The sequence below is a fragment of the Pyrus communis genome, chromosome 14, assembly GCF_041283825.1.
Source record: "Pyrus communis isolate YQ-2024b chromosome 14, ASM4128382v1, whole genome shotgun sequence".
NCBI classification, from domain to species: Eukaryota; Viridiplantae; Streptophyta; class Magnoliopsida; order Rosales; family Rosaceae; genus Pyrus; species Pyrus communis.
Genome location: NC_142578.1, coordinates 1,569,666 through 1,593,833, shown reverse-complemented (window position 1 = coordinate 1,593,833; position 24,168 = coordinate 1,569,666). Strand labels below are relative to the sequence as shown.

At 37.2% G+C, this 24,168-nt stretch overlaps 1 protein-coding gene, 1 long non-coding RNA gene and 1 pseudogene across 2 annotated transcripts; 2 read left to right on the top strand and 1 right to left on the bottom strand.

Annotated features, from left to right (window-relative positions):
* The first annotated feature begins 1,016 nt into the window (after nucleotides 1-1,016).
* LOC148691066 (uncharacterized) lies at nucleotides 1,017-4,171 on the top strand. Its single transcript, XR_015955899.1, has 4 exons — nucleotides 1,017-1,278; nucleotides 1,362-1,433; nucleotides 1,860-1,922; nucleotides 2,292-4,171. It is a non-coding gene; the product is annotated as an uncharacterized LOC148691066 (long non-coding RNA).
* A 7,144-nt stretch (nucleotides 4,172-11,315) lies between these two features.
* On the top strand, nucleotides 11,316-13,395 carry LOC137713644 (cytochrome P450 CYP736A12-like). The gene is made up of 2 exons (XM_068452969.2): nucleotides 11,316-12,080; nucleotides 12,357-13,395. The coding sequence occupies exons 1-2, from the start codon at nucleotides 11,352-11,354 to the stop codon at nucleotides 13,197-13,199; spliced, it is 1,572 nt and encodes a 523-aa protein (XP_068309070.2). The 5' UTR covers nucleotides 11,316-11,351; the 3' UTR covers nucleotides 13,200-13,395.
* Nucleotides 13,396-22,596: 9,201 nt separating this feature from the next.
* LOC137712412 (uncharacterized) lies at nucleotides 22,597-23,466 on the bottom strand (annotated as a pseudogene).
* Nucleotides 23,467-24,168: the final 702 nt, after the last annotated feature.

Sequence of the window (24,168 nt, the reverse complement as noted above, 5' to 3'; positions counted from 1 at the left end):
ATTCATGATGAGAATACATTTCCATTTAAAAGAAGACTGCAATTATCTTCTGGGAAGTCAAACAAGGTACAGAGTACAAAAATGTCTCCAATCATTGTTCAGTTGTCATGTTCTGATTCTAATACAACTACAACAACATCTCCAACACATAGAGAGTCATTTGGAAATCCTGAAATTGTTGAAGAATGATCAAGGAATAGCTTGCATGTTCTAAGCTCATCCAGTCAAGATTCATAGGATCTCAATGCTCATAACAATAGCTCTTATACTCTCTCAACATCAACTCCAAGTACAATATCATTGTTGCCTATCCATAGTCCCTCACAATTAGAGGCAATCCTACCAATTTCTTCTCCTAGGGTTGAAACTAATAAAGAATCAGTTCACACTATGGTCACAAGGTTGAAGTCAGGTGTAGTTCTAAGAAGATCTTATACATGTTACATTGCTTTGTTTCCAGAATTACAAACATTACAGGTAGATGATGAGTGTGAATTTACTGGTAGTTTTTCTTTCATTGCTGCAATTAAATATTTGGATGAACCATCGACATTTAGAAAAGCTTCTACAATTCCACAGTGGCAAAATGGAATGCAAGAAGAGTTTAATGCACTCAAGGCTCAAGGAACATGGCATTTGGTTCCTTCTACACATGACAGAACAATTATTGGAAGTAAGTGGGTCTATAAAGTTAAGCAAAATCATGATAGAAGTGTATCCAGGTATAAAGCCAGAATTGTGGCTCAAGGTTTTTTGACTACTCAGAAACCTTTAGTCCAATAGTAAGACACACTACTGTGAGACTAATTTTGTCTTTAGCAACTATATATAAATGGGAATTGAGGCAGTTAGATATTGTAACTACGCGTAACAATTTTTTTTTAAAACGTGAGGGCGTTTTGGTAAATTTGTAGTTGAAATATCTAACCTTTTTAGACCACTACATGGGTGACATGTGGCACCCTCTAATTGTTGCCTTCTTCCATTCTCCTCTCCCGTGCGCTCTCTCTCTCTCTCTCTCTCTCTCTCTCTCTCTCTCTCTCTCTCTCTCTCTATATATATATATATATATATATATCTCTTGGTGCTCTTTCCTCCGACGCAACCAGCACACACACATACATACTTACACACACACTACAACCCCCACACCACCATTGCTGCCACGAGGACCCTTCCTCTTTCTCCCTCACATTCTGCTCTCACTCTTTCTCATCCCTTGACACTGTGCAGTCACGGCGTGGTGACACCGGTGAGATCTTGAACCTTCCGACTAAGGTAAGCACCTTAGATTCCCCTTTAGTTTATGTTTTAGGGTAGATTAGGGTATTTTAAGACATTGTGGGGTGGTTTGGATGTAGAAAAATATCGGGTCCGACGAGTGACCATGAGTGTCTTCCGACCGATCTCGACGTCAATGTCGCTTCATTTTGGTAAGACTCGAACCCTTACTCTTTGATCTTCATTTCGGCTTTTGAATGAAGGTTTTTGGTTAAGGTTGGACCCCGGATCGGAGCCAGGGAAGTTTTCTCGGCAAAAACCCCAAGTCCGGTGTTCTTCTTCAATGTTTTCAGTCGGCCCATGGAAGAATTGGGTCAATTTGGCCCTAGCCAATTGGGAGCCCATTCTATTTGCCCTTTTAAATCCGGGCCCAGGTCCAAAACCCAATTAGCTTAACCCACTACCCTATTAAACCAGCCCGTTTTTCCTTAGCTCATATCTAAACCCTTAGCCCTAAACCCACCTAAATATAACCCAAATGTAGCCGGCCCACTAACCCTAGGAGACCCAGTCGTTTTTCCAAATTTCAACGTTTTAGTATAGTTTTATTAAATGTAATGTAATTTCTTTATGTACAGGTGCATCGGTTGAAGGTGATCTAGCCTATCTTAGTACGAGCGGCCCTCCAGTATTAGAATACAGTGAGTGGACCCTTCATAACTTAAATATTTTTATAAAATATTAGCCTATCATGCATTTCATAATTCATGCATTTAATACATTTTATATTATGTTTTCCAGGTTTATATAATTATGGTTTATATCGAATTCATGGTTTAATAGCTTTTACGGAATATTCATGATTTTATTGAAATTACATTTACGAACGGTTCTAAATTATGTGATTTGCATATATGGATTTCTATTGATCTCGAATATGACTTATATTATGAAGTTACAAAGATGATTTATTTTATAGATTTGTGAACATGATTTGTCATGGATTTATGATACGAGATTTTGAAGTACTTATCTAGTGGGTTATCATACGGCACATATGCACACCACAGGTATTATGTCTATGGCCATATGACACAGATGATGGAGGAAAGATATGATATATTATCTATACCCCCAGCTTTACTGCCGAAAGCGGTGTCGGACAGCTTCACTAGCCACGGCTAGTGTCGATGTGGATGTATGCTATTTTATACAGCTTCACCTACGGGGGCTGGACAAGTTATTCAGCTTCACCTTCGGGCGACTATGATACCCCTAGTTGAGTACATCACGGATATGATTTACGATGTTTCACAAATGTTTTACACTGCATGCTAGGGTTTTTATAAACCCTACTATGTAGTATTATATATATGTTTTCAAAACAGGGGGTTATTATCTTCTAAAATAAATTGGTTTTTGTACTATTTGTATTATTATAAATTATGGTCCACTTACCTTTTCTGTTTTTGCGCCCCCTCAGGACATAGTGAAGAAGAGTACGACCCGAGCTTTGAGCCTTTCCATACCAGTGACTTTATTTGCTTTCATCTATGTATGGCTCTTCTTTACTCTTGTAATTTGACGCTCACCTTTCTTTTGTACTCTACTTAGTGGTATGCTCTGGACGTATTGTATCTTTTCTTCAGACTTGTATTCGTTGATTTTCCTATTTTATTCATGGGAGTTTTGCATCATCACTGTGTCATTTAGCATTCATATTTTCATATTATTTCCGTTTGTTATTTGAATTTGAATTTGCAAGTTCTTACATATTCCTATTTGTTTCGTACCATTCGGGTTTATTCCTACACTTAGGGCTTTCGTCACTCTTGAGTGTCGGTCCGCATGTGTCATCTAGGTGTCATTAGGATATCTGGGTTGGGGCGTGTCAGGTATCAAAAATGCATTTCTGCGTGGTGACTTACAGGAAGAGGTGTATACAAAACAGCCTCAAGGGTTGGTTGATCAAACTAAACCCAATTATGTCTGCAAGTTGATCAAATCTTTATATGGGTTAAAACAAGCCCCTTGAGCATGGAATTCAAAGTTCACAAGCTATTTACTAGCTTTGGGATTTGTTGCATCTTCATCTGATACAAGTTTATTTGTGAAAAGTGATGACAAGGATGTTGTTCTTTTACTATATGTGGATGACATCATTTTGACAGGATTGAATGCTACTAAAGTTCAACAAGTTATTGAAGATTTGGCAGGTGTTTTTGACTTGAAGGATATGGGGAGACTTACATACTTCTCGAGTCTCCATATTCATTACAAGGAGAATGTGGACATATTTGTGAATCAATCAAAGTATGTTAAAGATCTTATTCACAAAGCTGGAATAGAGTCTTGCAAACCTGCAAATACTTCATGCAAGCCACACAATCAAATGTTATTGAATGAGGGTAAACCATTGCAGGATTCTACATTGTACAGAAGTTTGGTTGGTTCAATGCCTAACCTTTACACCCCCAGATATAGCTTATGCTGTGAATTCAGTTTGTCAAATTTTGACTACTCCAACAAATGTGCATCTAGCCTCTATGAAAAGGATTATTAGATATCTTCAAGGTACTGCAGAATGTGGAATCACATATTCAGTTGATACTGATATTCATTTAACATCATTCTCTTATGCTGATTGGGCTGTTGATTTGAACACATGACCGTCAGTGACTGGATATGTGGTATATCTTGGTGGGAATCCAATTTCTTGGCGATCAAAAAAGCAATCCTAGGTTTCTAGAAGCTCTACAAAGGCAGAATACAAGGCACTTGCACATACTGCAGCAAATGTGGCATGGATTTGGTTGATTTTGAATGATTTGGGGGTAGTTATGCTTATTCAACCAACCATATTTTGTGATAATATGTCAACTATAGCACTTAGTGCTAATCCTGTTTATCATTCGCGAATTAAACATTTTGATACAGATTATAATTTTGTCTGAGAGAGGGTGCATAAAGGTGATATGTTGGTCGAGTACCTACCTACTGATGAACAGATAGATGCTGTGAGTGGAAATGTGAGTGGCAAGATCCATTGTAAAATAAAAATAGTAATTTTATAATAGGAAACAGCTCCTCCGTCTCCCTAGACGTGCAAATGAAGTTACTAAAAACTACCCACTTTCACCATACTTTTCACCCCACGTTGCGTGTCAAACTTAAAGTTCTTCAAAGGCTATTAGAAGATGAGCATTCACTTTGTGTGTTAACAATTTTATTTTCTTTTTTATTTTTGATTAAGGAGTGTGATTAGTTTTTAAATTTTTTAGAAAGAGTATGAGATAATGATGTTGAAATCTCTTAATAAGGGCATATTTTTTTTAATATTACATAATTACGATTTTACCCATTTTATGTAAATATTGTGTATAAAAAATGAGGGTAAAATAGAAAAAAAATGGGAATAGGATTAAGGAGGGTGATTAGTTTTTAAAATTTTTAAAAAGAGTGAGACAATGATGATGAGATCTTTTAATAAGGGCATATTTTTCTTAATATTACATAATTACCATTTTACTCTTTTATGTAAATATTGTATACCATTTTACCCATTTTACCCTTCTTAATATTACATAATTACTATTTTACCATCTCATGTCAATATTGTGTATTGAAAAATGAGGGTAAAATTGAAAAAAAGTGGGGAAAAAAGTTGGCAAGGGGTCTCCTCTGAATAGAATAGATAGATAAATAGGACGTAAAACACAAGGGAGAGGGATGGCAAAAGCTACAGAGGTGAGACAAAAAACGCTGAAGAAATTGAGAGGCAAACAGAGAAGAGGATACACGACAAAGGAAAGCAACGAAGCATTCAAAGGTACAAATCCATCCTTCTAAATCTTTCTTTGTTTGGTTTCTCTCGGCTTGGCAGGAAAAAGAAAAAGAAGAAATTTGCTTCTTCAATGCTCTTCGCTCCCCGTCGCTGCCAACGCCATGAATTTCTTGTGGGTGGTCTAAACCACTCCGTGAAGTTCCAACCAAGTCCAAGTGATCCATGCTCCCCGTCGCTGCCGTCAACTCCATGAATTTCTTGTAGGTGGTCTAATCCACCCTGTGAAGTTCCAAACAAGTCTAAGTGATCCATGCTCGCCGTCCATGCCAAGAAAGAAAAGAGCAGTCGGAGTCACTCCCTACAATGTCGTCGCTGCCATGAATTCCTAAGTGGTCTAGACCACTCGTTGAAGTTCGAGACGAAGCTCCACAGCCAGACGCTCTCTGTTCCACGCCATCGTCGTCGGCCCCATAAATTTCCAAGGAGTGGTCGATGCTCTCTATCGTCCATGCTCTGTGCCGAGGAAGATGACGTATGCAATCCTCCATCTCCACCAGCAAGTAGAAGGCGACTTCAAGTTTGGTCGTCGATTACCATTCATGTTTTGAGAAAGCTCGCATAAATTTGCTGCACAAAGGACTCTCTGGTTGCCTACCGTTCAATGAAATTCGTCGCCTTCATAAGTAGTGCCAAGCTTCAGACACGGCTCTTTCACAAGAAATCAGTAGCGAGAACAAAGACCACTAACTTGTTTCTCACATGTTGATCGTTGCTCTAAATACTAAGACATGTTGCTGCTTTGAAGTTGAAGACATGCTGCTGCAGTTTTCTTATAAAATTTCATCAAAGACTCTGGAGCTTTCATAAGGTCCATGAAGAAAGAAAGTGCAACTGTGCAAATGGCAGGTGGTGAAGAATGAAACAAATTGGATGCCATGCACCTCGTGGTGAAGGAGGAAGAGTTCGGCATACTGTCCGTTTTCATCAAAAGTTAAGATGGAGGGAGACAAGCAGCAACGACAAAGAAGTGGTGTGTCGTCCTTCCTTTCTCGCGGATGAACAAGCAACGGCAGATGAATAACATAGGTTGTTGTCTTCCTTTCATGAGTCTTCGATACACTGCTTATTTGAAATAAGAAATAGGACTTTCAAAAAGAATTCAAAAGACTTTGGGAGAGCTTCAGCCAACAAAAACAGGTGTTTAAATGCCTTTTCAGCCCGTGTGGCATGAATCCCACGAAAAGAAAAATTATTGCATGAGGGAAATAGATATGTGCTTATTTTTCTCACACGTAAAGTCCTACTGGACTTGGAAGAATTCAAATTCACAGAGAAGAAATAAGGGCTTGCTGACAACCCCCCAAGTCAAATGGGAAAGACACTCACGTGGCAACTTTAAAATGCCACAGCTCTCCAACTTCTTTTGAAAGAAAGTCTGACTATAAAAGCCTGAAAAGGCATTTATAAGAGAAATGGTGCCCTGCCACTTATGAAAGCAAAGACTCGCTGTTCTGTAATCTATTGTGCAAGCTAGAAAAAAATCGAGAAAATCCCAAACCATACTGAAATAATCTCGAAACCGAACTGAAAACTTTCCAAACCGAAAATTCCAAACCGTTCGATACCTGATCCCGAATAGTTTGGTACGAGATTGGGATCTCACAGCCTTGTTCGGTATTCCCAAACCGAACCGATCAATATTTTAATATAATTTTATATATATTTGAATTAATAATGGCCTTTGGATTTAGTTGAGGTTCAATCTCAACCGTTTGTTACTCTCTGTCACCTCACTTCCTCGGAGACTTCAAACTCTCCCATCTATCATCTCACTTCCATAAAGCTTCCTACACCTTAGCTATCATCATTATGGCTCAGCCATAGTGACTTCCACCTCTTTGCTAGCACCTAGACTCTAGGCATATTGACTTTCAAACATAAGGCAAAGACAGCTTCGCCTTCACAATACAAAATCAACGTGGCTTTCATACATAACCCTGATATTCTTTCTCTCTCTCTCTCTCTCTCTCTCCCTCTCTCATCTGAGTTCTCTTTGATTTCTCCGTCGCCCAGCCAATGCAGCTACCACGCACCACCACCAAATGACTTCGTGGCGCAACCACCACATGTCCACCACCATGTTGTGCAGCCACCATGACTCGCTTGTTGATTCTTTGTCTCTCAATCTCTCCTCCTCCCTTATTCTCCACCTTTGTCGGTGACGTGGGAAATCTTTGCACGGAAAATGGCCAATCCAGAACCGTACCGAAATCCTGAAATCCCAAAAATTTTTCGAGAATCCCAAACTTTCGGTTCGGTTTCGGTTTTTGGAATCTCATCTCGAAATAGATTGGTTCAGGATTTGGGTTATGTGTTTGGGTTTGGGATCCCGTCTCGAAACATCCCTAGAAAGCCAACAACAAAAAGAGAAAAAAAGCAGGCATGGAGACGAAGTGACAGAGGTTCCAAAGCTAAGAAACGGAAAGAGGAAAAATGGATGACTCCATTACCTCCACTGGGTAGTTTAAAAACTCAAAGGAAAGACAAGTCAAACAAGTCTTTTTCACAAGGTTAAATAGTCAGAATAGTCACTGAGATTTGCATAATCAATAGAAATGGTCTCTGAAATTCAAAATTAATAGAAATGGTTTCTGAGATTGTCCACTATCCATGATTTGGTCATTCCGTTAAAAACTATTTGGGAAAATTTCAAAGCTTCATAACTCAATCGTTTCTTAACTAAATTCGACCCATAATATATCAAAATGAAGATAAAAAAGTGTAGAACAAGATTATACCTATTTGGAAGCCCAATGATTGCCATAGATGGCCGAAAAATAGCCTGAAAGGTGACTGGTCCGGGGGAAAACTGGAAAACTGGAAAACTCGCTGAAAACTGGGTAAACTTTAAACGTTCATAACTTCTTCAATACTCAACAAAATCGAGTTATTCAAAAACAAAAATCATACTTCTTGATAAGACGAAGATAATGGTACCTTTCTCGACAGCTAACTCACCTTGGTTTGGCCGAAAAACGGCTCGAAAGTGGCTAACCATTTTCGAATTAGCACATCGAGAAATGTACCATTCTCTTTATCTCATCAAGAAGTATGATGTTTTTTTTTTAATCACTCGATTTCGTTGAGTATTGAAGAAGTTATGAATGTTTAAAGTTTACCCAGTTTCCGGATAATTTTCTAGTTTTCCCACGGACCAGTCACCTTTCAGACTATTTTCCGGCCATCTCCCGCAACCATTGGGCTTCCAAATAGGTATAATCTTGTTCTAAACTTTCCTATCTTCATTTTGATACATTATGGGTCGAATTTGGTTAAGAATCGTTTGAGTACGAAACTTTGAAAATTGCCCAAAGAGTTTTTAACGGAATGACCAAAATCATCGATGGTGGACAATCTCAAGGACCATTTCTATTGATTTTGAATCTCATGGACCATTTCTATTGATTATGCAAATCTTAGGGACCATTTTGGATATTTAACCTTTTCACAATGAAAAAAAGTTCCAGCTTTCATGCTTTCAAAATCCTATTTCAAATAGGATTGAATTCCTTGAATTTCTACGAAACCTATTGGAGAAGGAAGGTGCAAAGGAAGAGGAAAAATAAAATACCTCTCACGTGGTTTACCTAAAAAAAAAAAAACCTCTCACGTGAGCTTATCACAAGCATGACCTCCATGAAGTTAAAGTTAAACATGGAGCAAGAAATGTCGAGACAAAAGATATGGTACCAGGCTAAAACCAGACATAGAGTAAAGTGGATGACGTAAATCACTTCAAATACTGTAGATGTGAACCATCTCAAAGCACAATGCTCGATGGACTTACACTATGTATGATGAGTCCATATTATATTATATATTTTACCCTAATCTTAATATTAATTGATTGGTTATTTTGGTAGAATTTTCATACTTCGGATTATATTTTCAATGCAGGACATTCGAATTCCTCTGAAGCAAAAAGTGATCAAATGGATGAATTTTGGAGTGATTCCAATTGGAGGATGTTTGTGTGTCTTTCAAGATGATTGTATCAAAATTCTAGATTTTTCTACCAAGTCATTTGATCATGGCGATGAAATTAAGGCCCAGTGCGCAGCTTTCCCAGATTGACGTTTTTGGACATTTTGGGCGGAGGTTAAGATAGCGTATTTTGAGGAAGATTCCTTCCGAGAATTTGTAGGGGACATCTTCAGCTTTTAAAAGAGATCTTTTGGGACCAAATCGGAGTTGATTTGGTCAGTCAAAAGTGTGATTTTCTAAGAAATCCGAATTTTAGTTTAAATAGGAAACCTTTTATTTTCTGTTTTATTATTTTATTATGTTTCCTAGTTTTATTCTAAGACCTTTTCTAGGAAGGATTTTATTTTGTAGTAGTATAAATAAGGCTTTTTAGCCATTAGGTTAGAGAGGAGGAGAACGCACACACTACTTTGGACGATTCAAGTTTATTATCAAGGTGTTTCTATCTATGTTTTTAATAATATTTTATTTTATGATTGTTCATAACTAGTTTCGTTTGCTAGGGCGAGGCCATGAGCCTTAGCAAGAATATGTAGTTTCTTTTCAATTTACTTATGATATTATGTATGCAAGTTTTGAATTATTAATCACTATGCTTTAAACTATGTAATTGTCTTGATGATTGGCCACCATTAGGTTGTTTAGATAAGTAATTGGATGCAATTTTGGCGGAGGGTTGTCCCTAAAATTGACTAAGGCTTCTTGTGGTTAATATGTGTAACTACTTAGGATGGACGACACGTTTTAGGAGTTACATGGTTTTTCAAAAGGTTTTTACAAAACTTAATGAGTTTTGCATGTTCACATTCGATCTGGACGCCACGGACGGGTTGCATGTTAGATATACGTTCTATGTTGGGGGTTCCAAGTAGGGCATACTTTAGGAAAACCTAACCTTCAAAATATGCATTTGTAATTCATAAGGAATTAGAAGAACTACATAGGATTGTTAAGGGGACGACGGAACCCTAGGCTTTTACAATTTGGTTTTCAAAACGTTTTCCTTTGTTTTCTTTACTTCGCTAATTTCTTTAACCTTTTTAATTAAATTCGTTTATATTATTTTTAAATTCAAAACCAGCCTCTTCCAATCTTTCTTTTCAAATAATTAATTAAGATTTGATATTTACATAAATTATTCATTTAATCCCTGCGGAAAACGAAATTGCTTGAGTTTTTTATACTATAACCACCTTGTTCTCTTGCAAGTATTTTTAAGTTTTTTTATCCCTACTTTTGTAGGTGGTAAAAATCCCTATCAATGTTACAAATGGCACAAAGGTTCGTCAAATTTCAAATGGCACAAAGCCATATCAAGTCTCAAATGGCACGAAGTCGCGTTTTGCTCCAATGGCTGAAAGTCCTCGCCTGCACGAGCTAAAACTGCACAAGGCATCAAAAGCTCCCATGGCTCAAAGTCCTCGCCTGCAAGAGCGTAAATTGCATAAGGCGTTAAATGCTCCTTGCATGCACGAGCTGAAACTGCACAAGGCATCAAACCCCATCAAATACATAAAGAACTATGAGTAACTTGATCCCTCAACGAGGGTACATACGCAATCTAGGGCTCGACCTAGGTGTAATTGCAAAATCAAACACCCAAGTTGCGATTTATTCATATTGGAATCAAAGGGTTTTTTCCTTTTAACGAAGGATTATAATTAATATATATATAGTCTCGAATGGGTTGAACTCAAATTAATAAAACCCTATTTGGAAAAATGAATGAGGGTGAGATTATATCGAGTGAATTATTTGTTTACATATTATGTACAATTTTTGCTCAACGCTTACTAAAGGTTTGCACAGTCCAAAATTCACTCAACATTGTTTCAATCTCAAACTTGGTTACCCTAGTTGAGATTGAGGGGCGATGTTGACTGATATTGACTCAAGGAAATGCCACATAATCTACCATGTCATCAGTATTACTGTCGAGAGTTAGGGTGGTGATTAGTAGCCTACACGGTACAAAGGTAGTTAGACTACTAGAGAGGTATAAAAAGGCCCATTGCAGCTTAATGTTTGTATCGTGTATTCATTCTATCAGTACAATCTCTCTCATCTTCTCTCTAAGCTTTCGAATTTCTCTTTGCTGTTTCTTCTTCTTTTCCTTTTCTGCAAATCTGGTTGATTCTGTTAAGAAGTTACACCTAATACACCTAATCACATCAACTCCAAGAAAAGGGAAGATAGGTGGAAGAGGAAAAAGAGAAACCGGACAAAGGTTAGGTTACACACTTTACACTTTACACACTTTACACACTTTACACTTCTACTATAAAACACCTCCTTTGAGTTCATGAGCAAATGCCCCATTTCTCTCTCACAGAAAGCCAGAATGCTTCCTTCAGCAATATTCATCCTCCTACTCTTCCTTACCTTCCTTTGGTATCTCATCCACATCCTGACCACTGCTTTCCAGAGGCCAAAACACCGAAAGCAACTGCCAGGGCCTTGGGCACTACCAATAATTGGTAACTTTCATATGCTAGGCAACCACCCACACCACAGCCTCCAACACTTAGCCAAAAAATATGGCCCCATAATGTCCTTGCGCCTCGGCTTGGTACCCACCATAGTGGTCTCATCTCCTAAAGCTGCAGAGTTGTTCCTTAAAACCCATGACACCGTCTTTTCTAGCCGCCCCAAACTCCAAGCCTCTGAGTACATATCGTATGGTGCAAAGGGTATTGCCTTTACTCAATATGGTCCATACTGGCGCCATGTTAGGAAGCTTTGCACAATGCAGCTTCTTTGTCCGTCGAAAATTGAGGATTTTGCTCCGTTAAGAAGGGAGGAGGTGGGGTTGTTGGTGCAGTCGCTAAAGAAAGCCGCGGAGGCAGGTGAGGTGGTGAATCTTAGTGAAAAGGTCGGTGAGCTTGTTGAGGACATAACATATAGGATGGTATTGGGGAGTAAAAGTGATGATATGTTTGATATCAAGACAATTATTAGGGAAGTCATGTCCGTGCTAGCTTTATTCAATATTGGCGATTATGTGCCTTTCCTCAGGCCACTGGATATTCAGGTACGCAACATGCTATGCATAGTCGTCTCTGACGTAGTTTATGCAGCATTACACTATTTGATAATCATTGAATTTTGTGTTTATAGTTTTCCACTTTTTTGTTCGATATATTTTATGTATACTCTTCCCATAAATCCATCCCAACACCATTTTCCCCACATTATTTTATCCCTTTCTCTATCTTAAAAAAAAAAACCTAAAACCCAAAATTATATGATTATCAAATAGGTCTTAAGATTACTTATCATGCCTATATTAACCTTTTCTTCTTCTTAGGGATTGACCAAACGCAATAAGAGAATTAGCAAGATAGTCGACCAACTTTTTGAAAAGATAATATGGGAACATGAACAAGTTTCTAAGAGTGAGCAAGTACAAGGCCATCATCATCACAAGGACTTTGTTGACGTGATGGTTTCATTAATACACCAGCCATTAAATCCCAACGATGAGCAAGGCTACAGGATTGAACGAACAGATGTGAAAGCCATCTTACTCGACATGATTACGGGTTCCTTTGACACTTCAGCTACCGCAATTGTTTGGAACCTTGCCGAACTGTTGAGGCACCCGAGGGTGATGAAACATCTCCAAGAAGAGCTCCAACGTGTGATCGGAACAGACCGAATGGTGGAAGAGAGCGATCTGCGAAAGTTAAGTTACTTGAATGCGGTGATCAAGGAGAGCTTTAGACTACACCCAATTGCACCATTTTTAGTTCCTCGGGAATCCATGCAGGACGTTACGATCGATGGATATTACATACCTAAGAAATCGAAAATTCTAATAAACACTTGGGCTATTGGAAGAGATCCTAACGTTTGGTCGGATAATGTGGGAAAATTTTACCCTGAAAGGTTTATAAATAGCAATGTTGATCTTCGGGGGCATGACTTCCAGCTTCTACCATTTGGGTCTGGCAGAAGAGGTTGCCCTGGTATGCAATTAGGGTTAACCACAGTTCGGCTGACTCTGGCAAACATTGTCCACTGCTTTAACTGGGACCTTCCAAGTGGCCTCCTCCCTCAAGACTTGGACATGACTGAGACGGTCGGCTCGGTGCCGACAAAAGCCCAACACTTGCACGCCATGCCGACCTACCGCCTGGAGACTAAATAGACGTTTATCCGTTTTCTATCGATATAGTAAATGCCGTAAGAAATTATATCCGGTCGTGTGGCTTGAATAAATGTACGTGTCTTACATGTCATGCATGGTGAGACTTCTATTGTAACTATACCTTACTGTGCTAAGAACACAGGTTTCTATTATAGATTTGTTACCATATATAAACACTTATTTCTATTCTAAATAACTTTAAGCTTTTATTTATAATAGAAAAATGAGGAATTCACGAAGAAAAGTGAGGGAAAATTCGTCGACAATATCCGACTAAACAATTATCAGAGACTTTCACAATTAGATTAGTTACACATATATGTTGCTGTCAGTTCAGAATCAAAATGTAGTATCCACGAATTGTAACTTGAAGATGTTTTTTATACTGGCACCATCAAGGTTCTAAAAATCACAAGGTGCTAGTCAGGTGGCGGGTAAGGGCTTAGCGCCTAGGCGGCTAGGCGTGGCCTAGGTGGATTTATGTAAATTTATTATATATCTTGTAAATAAGTGCATATTTACACCTAAAAAAAAACTATACTTGCATGGATAATAAAATAATGATAAAATACAAATTAGGTTCACCATTTCCATAAGTATTGGATGAACTTGTAGTAAATCCATCATTTGCAAATTAGGTACATCATTTCCATAAGTATACCACTATGAAACCAAAAAAGAAAAAAGCACACAATTAATAAAAAAAATAAAAAATAAAAAATAAAAACTGCCTAGGACCGCCTAGGAGCCACCTAGGCCCACCTAGCCAGCCTAGGCGCCGCCTAGCATCCAGCAGATTTTTCCAAACACCTTGCCCAAAATCGGGGCAGGGCTCCACCGCCTAGCGCCGAGACCAATTTTTAGAATAGTGGGCACCATCAAATCCACCCAATTAAGCTATCAACATTATACTTGCATACATTGCTACAACTCACCAGCATCCTCTTCAAAGTTGATTCTCTACATATACTAATTAAATGAAGTATCCATTTTTTACCCCAACTATTAGCTAAAGCGGGGGCATTGCCCCAACTATGAGCTAGAGCGGTGTTGGAGAACAATTCAGAAATAAATAAAAATAACAGAACTCGAAATACTAAATTCTTTATTAACGAAAAATACTTGCTATACAGAATGAAATAATAGAAATAATACAAGAATTAAATGATGCTAACTTGATTGAATCACATATAGAGGCTAATGCTTAAGCTATGTCCTTCGAACAATATTTATGTCCCACTCTTGTGCTTGTGGTTCTACGATGTCTACTCGACCATGATACAACTATCTAATTCTACAACCTGCACTGGATTATAGAATTCTGACAAATTGTTTTGTGTGTTTACTCTCTGGAAATTTTGTACGAAAGAGAAAGAGGAAGAAAAGATGAAAATACTGAAAATTGAGACTGAATATATAGGTTTTTTCACACCCTTTCAAATACCTATTAAACATATTTGAAAATGCACAACTCTTTCTAAGAGCTGTGTCTCTTAATCAAAACAGTTTTTAATTAATATGTTAATTAAAAACTTAATCCAAAATTAAAATTAATCAAACTTTGATTAATTTTAACTTCCAAGGCCCCAAGTGCCCCAATTGATTAATTAATAGTAATTGTATTAGGCTATATTATACAAGCCTAATCCATACAACCATAAGGCTCAAGCCTTCAATCCATTTCCAAATGGTCCAAATCATAATTAATAGAATAAAGGACTAGACCTATATAAAGGCTATTGGGAACTAAATGTTCCCTGATGTGGGACACTAAAGTCTCAAAACTCCAAAAATACCCCACATTTTGAGACGACTACGTGGTCCTAAAGAAACTAAGATACAAGAGTAAACAATAGATGTGACATACATCAGGAGAGGTGTCTTTTGGACTTGAACCTACCTTAGTATATACTTATTGGATTTACTAGATGACGCAGTGAATATAAAATCTTGAACTGTTCATCTTCACGGTAAACCAAGACAATAAGCAAAGCATATGCCACACCAACACATCACAAATTCATACGTTTGTGTTCTTTTTGGTCCTGAACAAATCCTAGATTCATGAGAGCTTTAGAGAATGTAGCCATATAATTCTCATAAATGTGACCCCACATTTACTCTCATATATGTGATATTGATTAAGAATAGGCTGCTACTATTCCACTTGATTCACAAGTATCAATATCATTAAACTAATGTATCCTACACCCATCAGCAGTCACCACACTTCTTCCATCATAGGAATGGGAATGTAAGTGTGTTTCTTCTTTGAATCTAGCCAAACCAGTTTGCCTATTGTGCCTAGACCATGGGATCTCCAATAAACTAGGTTAGGTTTCCGTTTGGCAATTTCATTTTATTCTATTGGCTTTTAACACATTCCCCTCGATGTATGCTTAACTTGCTCTCTAGACAAACCTTTAGTTAGCGGATCTGCAATATTATTTTTTGACTTAACATAGTCAATAGAAATTACACCACTAGAGAGCTATTGGTTTATTGTTTTATGCCTTCGTCTAATTTGTCTAGACTTCCCGTTGTATACACTATTTTTAGTTTGATATTGTGCAGCTAAACTATCATAGTGTATACATATTGCCATTATAGGTTTATACCATATGGGAACATCTTCCAAAAAATATCTTAGCCACTCAGCTTCTTCTCCAGCCTTATCGAGAGCTATAAATTCTGATTCCATCGTTGATCGGGCTATGCATGTTTGTTTGGAAGACTTTCAAGATATTGCTGCTTCTCCCAAAGTAAATACATATCCACATGTGGATTTCATATCAGTATTATCAGATATCCAATTCGCATCAGTAAATCCTTCAAACACAGGAGGATACTTCATATAATTCAATCCATAATTCATTGAATGCTTTAAGTATCTTAATACTCGAATTAACGTTTCTCAATGATCATGCCCAGGATTGCATGTATATCTACTCAGTCTACTCACTGAGTATGCTATATTAAGCCTTGTACAGTTCATAATGTACATAAGGCTTCCAATAACTTGTGAATATTCATGTTGAAATATAGCATCACCACTATTTTTCTTTAGTTTGCTATTGGCATCAAACGGAGTAATTGCATCTTTACTTTCCAAATGACCATACTTTCTAAGTGTAGCTTCTATATAAAGGGATTGTGTAAGAGTATAACCTTCTTAGTTTCTTTTGATTTTTATACCAAGAATCACATTAGTTAGACCAAAATCTTTCATATCGAAACTTGATTTCAATATCTTCTTGGTACAATTTATTATCTCTTTATTAGTTCCCATTATAAGCATATCACCTACATATAAACACAACATAATGCAAGCATTATTTTGAGTTTTTGTGTAGACACACTTATCACACTCATTTATCTTAAACCCATGTGTGATCATAATATGGTCAAATTTCTCATGACATTGCTTTGGAGCATGTTTAAGCCCATATAGTAATTTCACAAGTTTACAAACTTTGTGTTCTTGACCTTTAACCACAAACCCCTGGGGTTGTTCCATATATATTTCCTCATCTAAGTCTCCATTTAAGAATGTCGTCTTTACATTCATTTGATGTATTTCCATGTTATCTAGTGCAGCTATAGCAATCAACAGTCTTATTGAAGTAATTCTTGTTACAGGCAAGTATGTATCAAAGAAATCTAAACCATGTTTTTTACGGTATCCTTTTGCTACCAAGCGAGCCATATATTTGTTAATTGTACCATCTGGTTTTAATTTCGTCTTAAAGATCCATTTGTACCCAATTGGCTTATTGCCAGGGGGCAAATCGACTAATTCCCACGCATGATTTTGCATAATGGAATCTACTTCATTGTTAACAGCATCCTTCCAAAATGGAGCTTAAGGAGTGGACATGGGCTCCTTGAATGATTGAGGTTTTGTCTCAGTTAATAAGGTCACAAAATCAAGCCCAAAGTCATTTCAAATTTTTGTCCTTTTACTCCTTCTAGGTTGAAGTTCTTCTTCTTCTTAAACTCTAGATGAGGATGAACCATCATCATGTTCTCTAGGTTCATCATTAACCTCAGATACATCATCATGTAATCTCTTTTTTCAAGAGATTAGACTTGCCCATTTTGTATTGACATGTATATCGCTTACTTCGGAATGAAAAACTAAGAATCTATAAGTTGAACTATTAGATGCAAAACCAATAAAAACACAATCTATTGTTTTGGGCCCTAATTTAGTTCTCTTTGGCAATGAGACTTGTGCTTTTACCAGGCAAAACCCACACTTTAAGCAATTTAAACGTTGGGGTTCTTTCTTTCCATAATTCATATGGTGACTCATTTCTCATTTTAGGTGGAATTCGATTCAAAATCTTGTTGGAAGCCCAGAGCTATTCAACATGGAATTGATCATGTCTTTAAAAGTCCTATTTTTCCGTTCGGCAACACCGTTTTGTTGCGGTGTATAGGGGGTTATTGTTTGATGAATTATGCCATGTGTGGCACAAAATTCAGCAAAGGCATAAGACTCATATTCTCCTCCCTTATCAGACCTTAAGACTTTAATCTTTTTGTTAAGTTGATTCTTAACTTCTGCCTTATATGTCTTAAACATATCCAAGGTCTCATCTTTACAATGAAGTAAATAAACATAACAATACTTATTGAAATCATCTACAAATGTTACATAATATCTCTTTCCACCACGAGTTGGATATGATCTAAATCATACAAGTCACTATGAATTAAATATAATAAATCAATGGATTTTTCATGCACTGATTTAATGCTTGGACTTGTAAATTTCGATTCTATACAAGTCTCACATTTAACATTATCTAAATAACCAAGTTTGGGTAGCAAACCTAAATTGTGCATTCTAAAAAGAGAACGAAAATTTACATGTCCTAGCCTAGAGTGCCATAAATTAGATGAATCAACTATATAAGCAGAAGCATTATTTATTTCATTCATAGCATTAGCAAGTACGTTCAGTTTGAATAATCCATCAGCAAGGTAACCATTTCCCACAAACATTCCCTCTTTAGTTAATACAAACTTATTAGACTCAAAAACTAGTTTGAATCCCTTATTACTAATGATAGGACCAGAAACAAGATTCTTCCTTATATTGGGGACATGCATCACATCAATGAGGGTTAATTCCTTTCCAGAAGTGAATTTCATAACACATTTCCCTACTCCAGCCACAACAGATGCAGACGCATTTCCCCTAAACATCTGCTCATTTCCCTCGACTTTTTGGTACAAAGAGAACATATTTCTGTCACCACATACATGGTGAGTCGCACCGGTATCTATCCACCAATCAACGTGGTCATATACAAGGTTGATTTTAGAAATCATTGCAGCTAGGACCTCCAATCATTTTCAATTAGGTTTGTACGGTTGTTGTTGCCTTGATTTCCAGGACCTTGATCACTTTGATGGCAACATTTTTGAGCCCTATGGCCTTGCTTTCCATAAACCCAGCAACTTCCCTTGATTTTCTTAAAGTTTCCATTTCACACCAGGGACAAAGTTCTTTTCCTTCTTCTTAGTTTTTTGGAATTTCAGCCTTTGCTTCGATGAACTTTCCTTCAACAACATTCGCCTTGGCTTCCATACTCGAAACCATGCCTTTCTCATTCTTTATGTTATCTTCCTCAATTCTCAGCCTTACAAATAGATCCTCGAGGGTCATTTCCTTACGTTTGTGCACTTGAGATAATTCTTGAACTCCTTCCAAGAAGGTGGCAATTTCTCTATAAAAGACGCCACTTGAAAAGACTCATTTATCACCATCCCTTCAACATGAATGTCATGGATGATTTTCTGGAGATCTTCAGTTTGAGAGACAACGAACTTGGAATCCACCATTTTGTCGTCCAATTGATTAATTAATATTAATTGTATTAGGTTATATTCTACAAGTCTAATCCACACAACCATAAGACCCAAGCTTTCAATCCATTTTCAAATGGTCCAAATCCTAATTAATAGAAGAAAGTACTAGAACTATATAAAAATCATTGGGAACTAAATGTTTCCCACACTAAAAATCTCAAAACTCCAGCAAGTGGGCATTGAGTGCCCATTACCCCCAACGACTTTTTTTTCAAAGTAATTCCCTTTGTTAATTTCTTATAACAAGTTCAATAAAAGCGATACTTTGTAGATAACTTCCAGTATTTTTTTTGGCCGGCCTACTACACTTCAGGCTCATCTTAAGTAATTCTCTTCTTTGTAGCACAATTCTTTACTCTTATATATTCTTCTGTCTCGATCCTCTATCTATCTTCTTCTCAAACTTAAGATAAATCTCAATTAAACACAATACCCGAGCTAAATTCTTATGATTTGTCTTGGCCTGAACTCTCTTCTTAAAACCTTGCAAGAACTAAGAAAGAACAAACAAGTTGTTATTAAAAATAAAAAAAATAAAAAATCATTTCTGGACGGAAAAAATTTGTCGGGCCAAATACCATTTTGTCGCCTATAATTTTGCCCGAAAGAAACAAAGTTCATAGCGCAAATCGTAGCTCAAGTATTTGCCCACAAAAATATAAGTTTTTCGTTTGGGCAAGGATTATTGACCGAACTAGCTTGACGAATGCAGCTTGCTTTGACGATACCTTTTCCTCGAGTATCAAGAAATAAAATAATTTTACAAAATTTCGCGTGACAAAGATATTCGTTGAGCAAAGACTTTAAATATTTTTTAAAATTTTGTAATTCAAACAATATTTCATTTAACTAATTACAATATTTTCATTTAACTAATTTATTTAATTCTAATTATATTAATCCAAAAAGGTAAAATAAATCACAAGTTTAAAGAAATTTATTTAAGTACAATTATTGCAGTGGTTGCTGATTAGGTAGTTGGTGGAATGACACCTGAAGGTTGCTCGGAGGAACGAGAATGCAATACTAGAAGCTGACATTGTTTGGGATATCCCAGCAATATATCGTCGAAGGATTTCCTCTCGCTCACAAGTAACTTCTTCTCGTTGGCGCCCAGCTTCCTCTCCATTTGTTGTAATTTGGAAGACCTCCCACTTAGAGGATGAGAGCTAGATGAAGAAGATTCCTCGAGATCAAGAACCCAACTCTCTCCTAGGCCACATAATTCTTTGTAGCACTTGTAGAGACACCTAGATCGGGTGTCAATTCCTCCATTGGCGTGTCCGGTTGTTGGTGGGAGGTTGGCGAGGTACTTGTCCTTCTTCTACGACATAGAAGCCTACAAAATAGAGAGAAACTAATTAAGATTATCAATCATAATTTAAATATTTTTTAGTGTAATGAAATTTGAATTTAAAATTTAGAACGAAATGCTTACATAAATGTCGTTAGTCACCTAGTTGCCATAATTGACATGATCCCTCCAAGCCTCCACTTTCGGGAAATGAGAACTCTACGCATGATGCTCCTCAGCTCGGAAAGATGGGGTCGAAAACTAGTAATGCTTTGCTCGGTTACTCTTATTTGCAGCCTATGTACGCTTTAAGTTAAAAAAAAATTAATTAAGCCAAAAAAACTTAAATAAAAAGGTAAAAAAATTTGAATTAAATTAAAAAAAAAAAAAAAAAAAAAAAAAAAACCAAACAAACAAACTTACCAGAAATGCCATGCTCTGAAAATGACTGCACAACCATTCCCACTCACCCATCCTCTCCTCAAACTCCGGGGGTTGCATTGGTAAGGGCATAATCAGGAGATGCACAAGTATTTTAGTAACAGTACAACTTGTACTTCCACTCCTTGTACCACTAAGTACACACTTGGTGTATGTGCTCTTTTGTACCCGGTCCTCATGTCAATGGAGAAATTGGTCTGAAACTAGCAAAAAGGAAAAAAAAAAAAAAAAAAAAAACAAATGTGAGTATTAAGCAATATATTCATAATGAACCAATTTCTAGCTTGACAATACTACAAAAACTACCTTCTATAACACTTTTTAATCAAATAGTGTTTTTCACTGAAAATGCTTTTAAATAGCTCTTTATCTAAACTATCTATTAATAGTCAACAAAAACTTCATAAAATTACAATTCTAACCCTCTCATCAAAGCTGAACAAAAATAAAATAAATAGGCAATTTAGTAATTACATACAACATAAATTTTGCAATTTTTTGTTTACACAAACCTCACAGTCAAGTAAACATAACACACCTAAAAATTAAATAAAACAATTAAGAAGGTTCTTTTAACCCAAGTCTCCCACTTCAACCTCTTTCCATTCTTCCAAGTTCCATACCCAATTTTATTTCGTTTTTAGAAAGAAAAAAAAATTCTTTTTTTCTTAAAAAAGTGACATTAATGCAACTTAATACTACCATCTATTGGTATTCTTCTTCACTTATAAGTGAAGATTTTAGGTTCGATTCTCGTCAAAGGCGAACTTAAACCACATTATTATGGCTGACCCAATATGAGACTTAGCATACTCTCCCACCCCTTAATGCAGATGTTATCCTTTGTTAAAGAAAAAGAGACATAAATATGTTTATAGCAATAGACAAATTTAATTACCAAAGTATAAAATGTGGGCATATAACTAGTATCTTTTATAGCATGTTATGACATTTATTATGGCGTTTAGAAGAGATCCCAATTTATCGAGTTTAACAAATTAACAAATCAATTTATTTTTTAGGGTAAAGTACAAAAAACTACCTTAACTATTGGTGTCACGACACTTTCATACCTCATCTTTTAAAATTGACAATGTCATACCTCATCTTACAAATTTGTGCCAATGTTATACCTTCCGTTATCCTGCCGTTAATTTGTCAGTTAAATGCTGACGTGACTTGATCTAGACCTCACTTTCTATTAAAAAATAAAAAAAATATTAAAAAAAACTAAAAAAATATTAAAAAAAACTAAAAAAAAATCATTTAATTTTAAATATTAAAATAATAAAGAAAAATTAAAAAATAAAAATAAAAAGCTTTCGTCCTTTCCACCCCTCCCCCTCTTCTCTCTCCCCATCTTCATCTTCTTCCTTTTTTTTTTTTTTTTTTTTTTTTTTTTTTTTCAGAGAACACTTGTGGCATTATTAATATAATGGTAATGTAAGTTCAGCCCGGACCTTACAAACTCACCAAAAACGTACGTATGAATTCATCCTACATTCAGACGCTAGCGAGTTTAATGGCACATTCATAATCCTTTGCACACGATTTTAGAATACAAATTTGCCACATAAATCCGAATTCAATTGCGTATATACACCAAAACCTCTCACTCTCAAAATGGACTCGACAAATGTGATAGCAGTGATTAGAGCATACACAGAATCCATTAGGTTGCCAACATCCTTCCTTTTGAATAGAAAGCCAATGCCAAAATGATACAAAGGAACCTTTGCTTACCAAGAAAAAGGATATATAGAAGCCATTTGTATGCTTCAATCAATTCGGCTACCTCAGTGCATTAACCATTCTGCAATCGTGTTTCTTACGCCGACATTTGTGATGGGACTTTTGATCTGCGAATGTATTCTCCCCCACTGTCTCCATCATAGAATCACCATCTCCAAATTGATCGCCCCAAAACAATACCTGAGTATCCTCATTCTCTTCATCAAACTCATTGCCATAGCTGAACTCCGCGTCCCCGCGATAACCCGGTTCGCTGCCGTACCCGGACTCATTCCCCTGAGCATCAAAACCCCCAATGGGACCAAACCCAACACCCACATTCTCCTTCTCTCCACTACCCCCACCTCCATCTCTCTCCTTCCTCGATTTCCTCTCCTCACTCACATCCGACGCCCAATTCGCATCCCCATTCCCCAACAGTTCCCCATTCGAGTCCGTCCCTACCGCTATCGGAAAATCCAAGCACGTCCCATACGCCGCCGAAGCCCCAACCGAGCAGCACTTCCGGGTCCTACTCCGCTCACTACTCCTTCCGAAAACCGACCTCGACCCACGACGCCGCTGCTTCTTTCACGATGAACCGGAAACTCCCGTTCCTAGTATGGTGTTTGCCGGAGATTGTCTTGTCATCGTCGACCAAGGTAAGCCGAGACATGTCGATGGCATCGATAAAAAAAGAAGTCGTCCTGTTGGAGAGGCAGGGGCGCTTGGTGTGGACGAGGAGGCTATTGGATTTGCGATCGGTGAAGTCTAGGGTTTTGGAGATGGGTGTGGAGGTCTGCTGTTGCTGCTGTAGCTGGAAATGTCTCTAGCCATAGAGTTGGAATGCGCAGGAATCAAAGGAGTGCCGTGAATCCAGGGATTTGTGTGACAACCCCTGCATAATCTTCAACCAAAAAAAAAAAAAAATTTGAAAACCCATCAATCCCCAACCCCCCGAAGAAGAAGAAGAAGGAAGGAAGGAGGAGAAGAAGAAGAAGAAGAAGAAAAATAAAAAATAACCCAACCCAGTTCCCCCCCCCCCCCCCAACAAAAAAAAAAACAAATCCAACCCCTTGCAACCTAGACAGAAAAAGAAGAAGGGGGAAGAAGAAGAAGAAGAAAGAAAGAAAAAAAAAAAAAACCCATTCGCCAGGCTAATTCCGCGAGGAATGGGTGCGAGGTTGGGTGGGTGCGAAGGATGGATGCGAGGGGAAGACGAACTGGGATTTTTTTTTTTTTTTTCTAGGTTGCAGGTAAGGGCTCAGTTGGGGGAGAATTGGGGGTGGGGGGGGGGGGATGGGCGAGAAGAGAGAATGACGCGTGGGGGAGAGGGGGAAGGGATGAAGTTTTGTTTTGTTTTGCTTTTTTTTTTTACTTTCTTTATTATTTTAATATTTTTAAAATATTAAATGATTTTATTTTAGTTTTTAATAATATTTTATTAATTTTTTAATAGATAGTGGGCTTTGAATCAAGTCACGTCAGCATTTAACTGAGAAATTCACGCCAAGCTAACGGAAGGTATAACATTGGCATAAATTCGTAAGATGAGGTATGACATTGTCAATTTTAAAAGATGACATATGAAAGTGTCGTGACACCAATAATTAAGGTAATTTT

What these genes read in the sequence shown, in the direction of transcription:
- LOC137713644 (XM_068452969.2), top strand. Translation starts at nt 11,352, where the DNA reads ATGAGCAAATGCCCCATTTCTCTCTCACAGAAAGCCAGAATGCTTCCT. An exon ending in TCAGGCCACTGGATATTCAG is followed by an intron (nt 12,081 to 12,356) that starts GTACGCAACATG and finishes TCTTCTTCTTAG; the next exon opens with GGATTGACCAAACGCAATAA.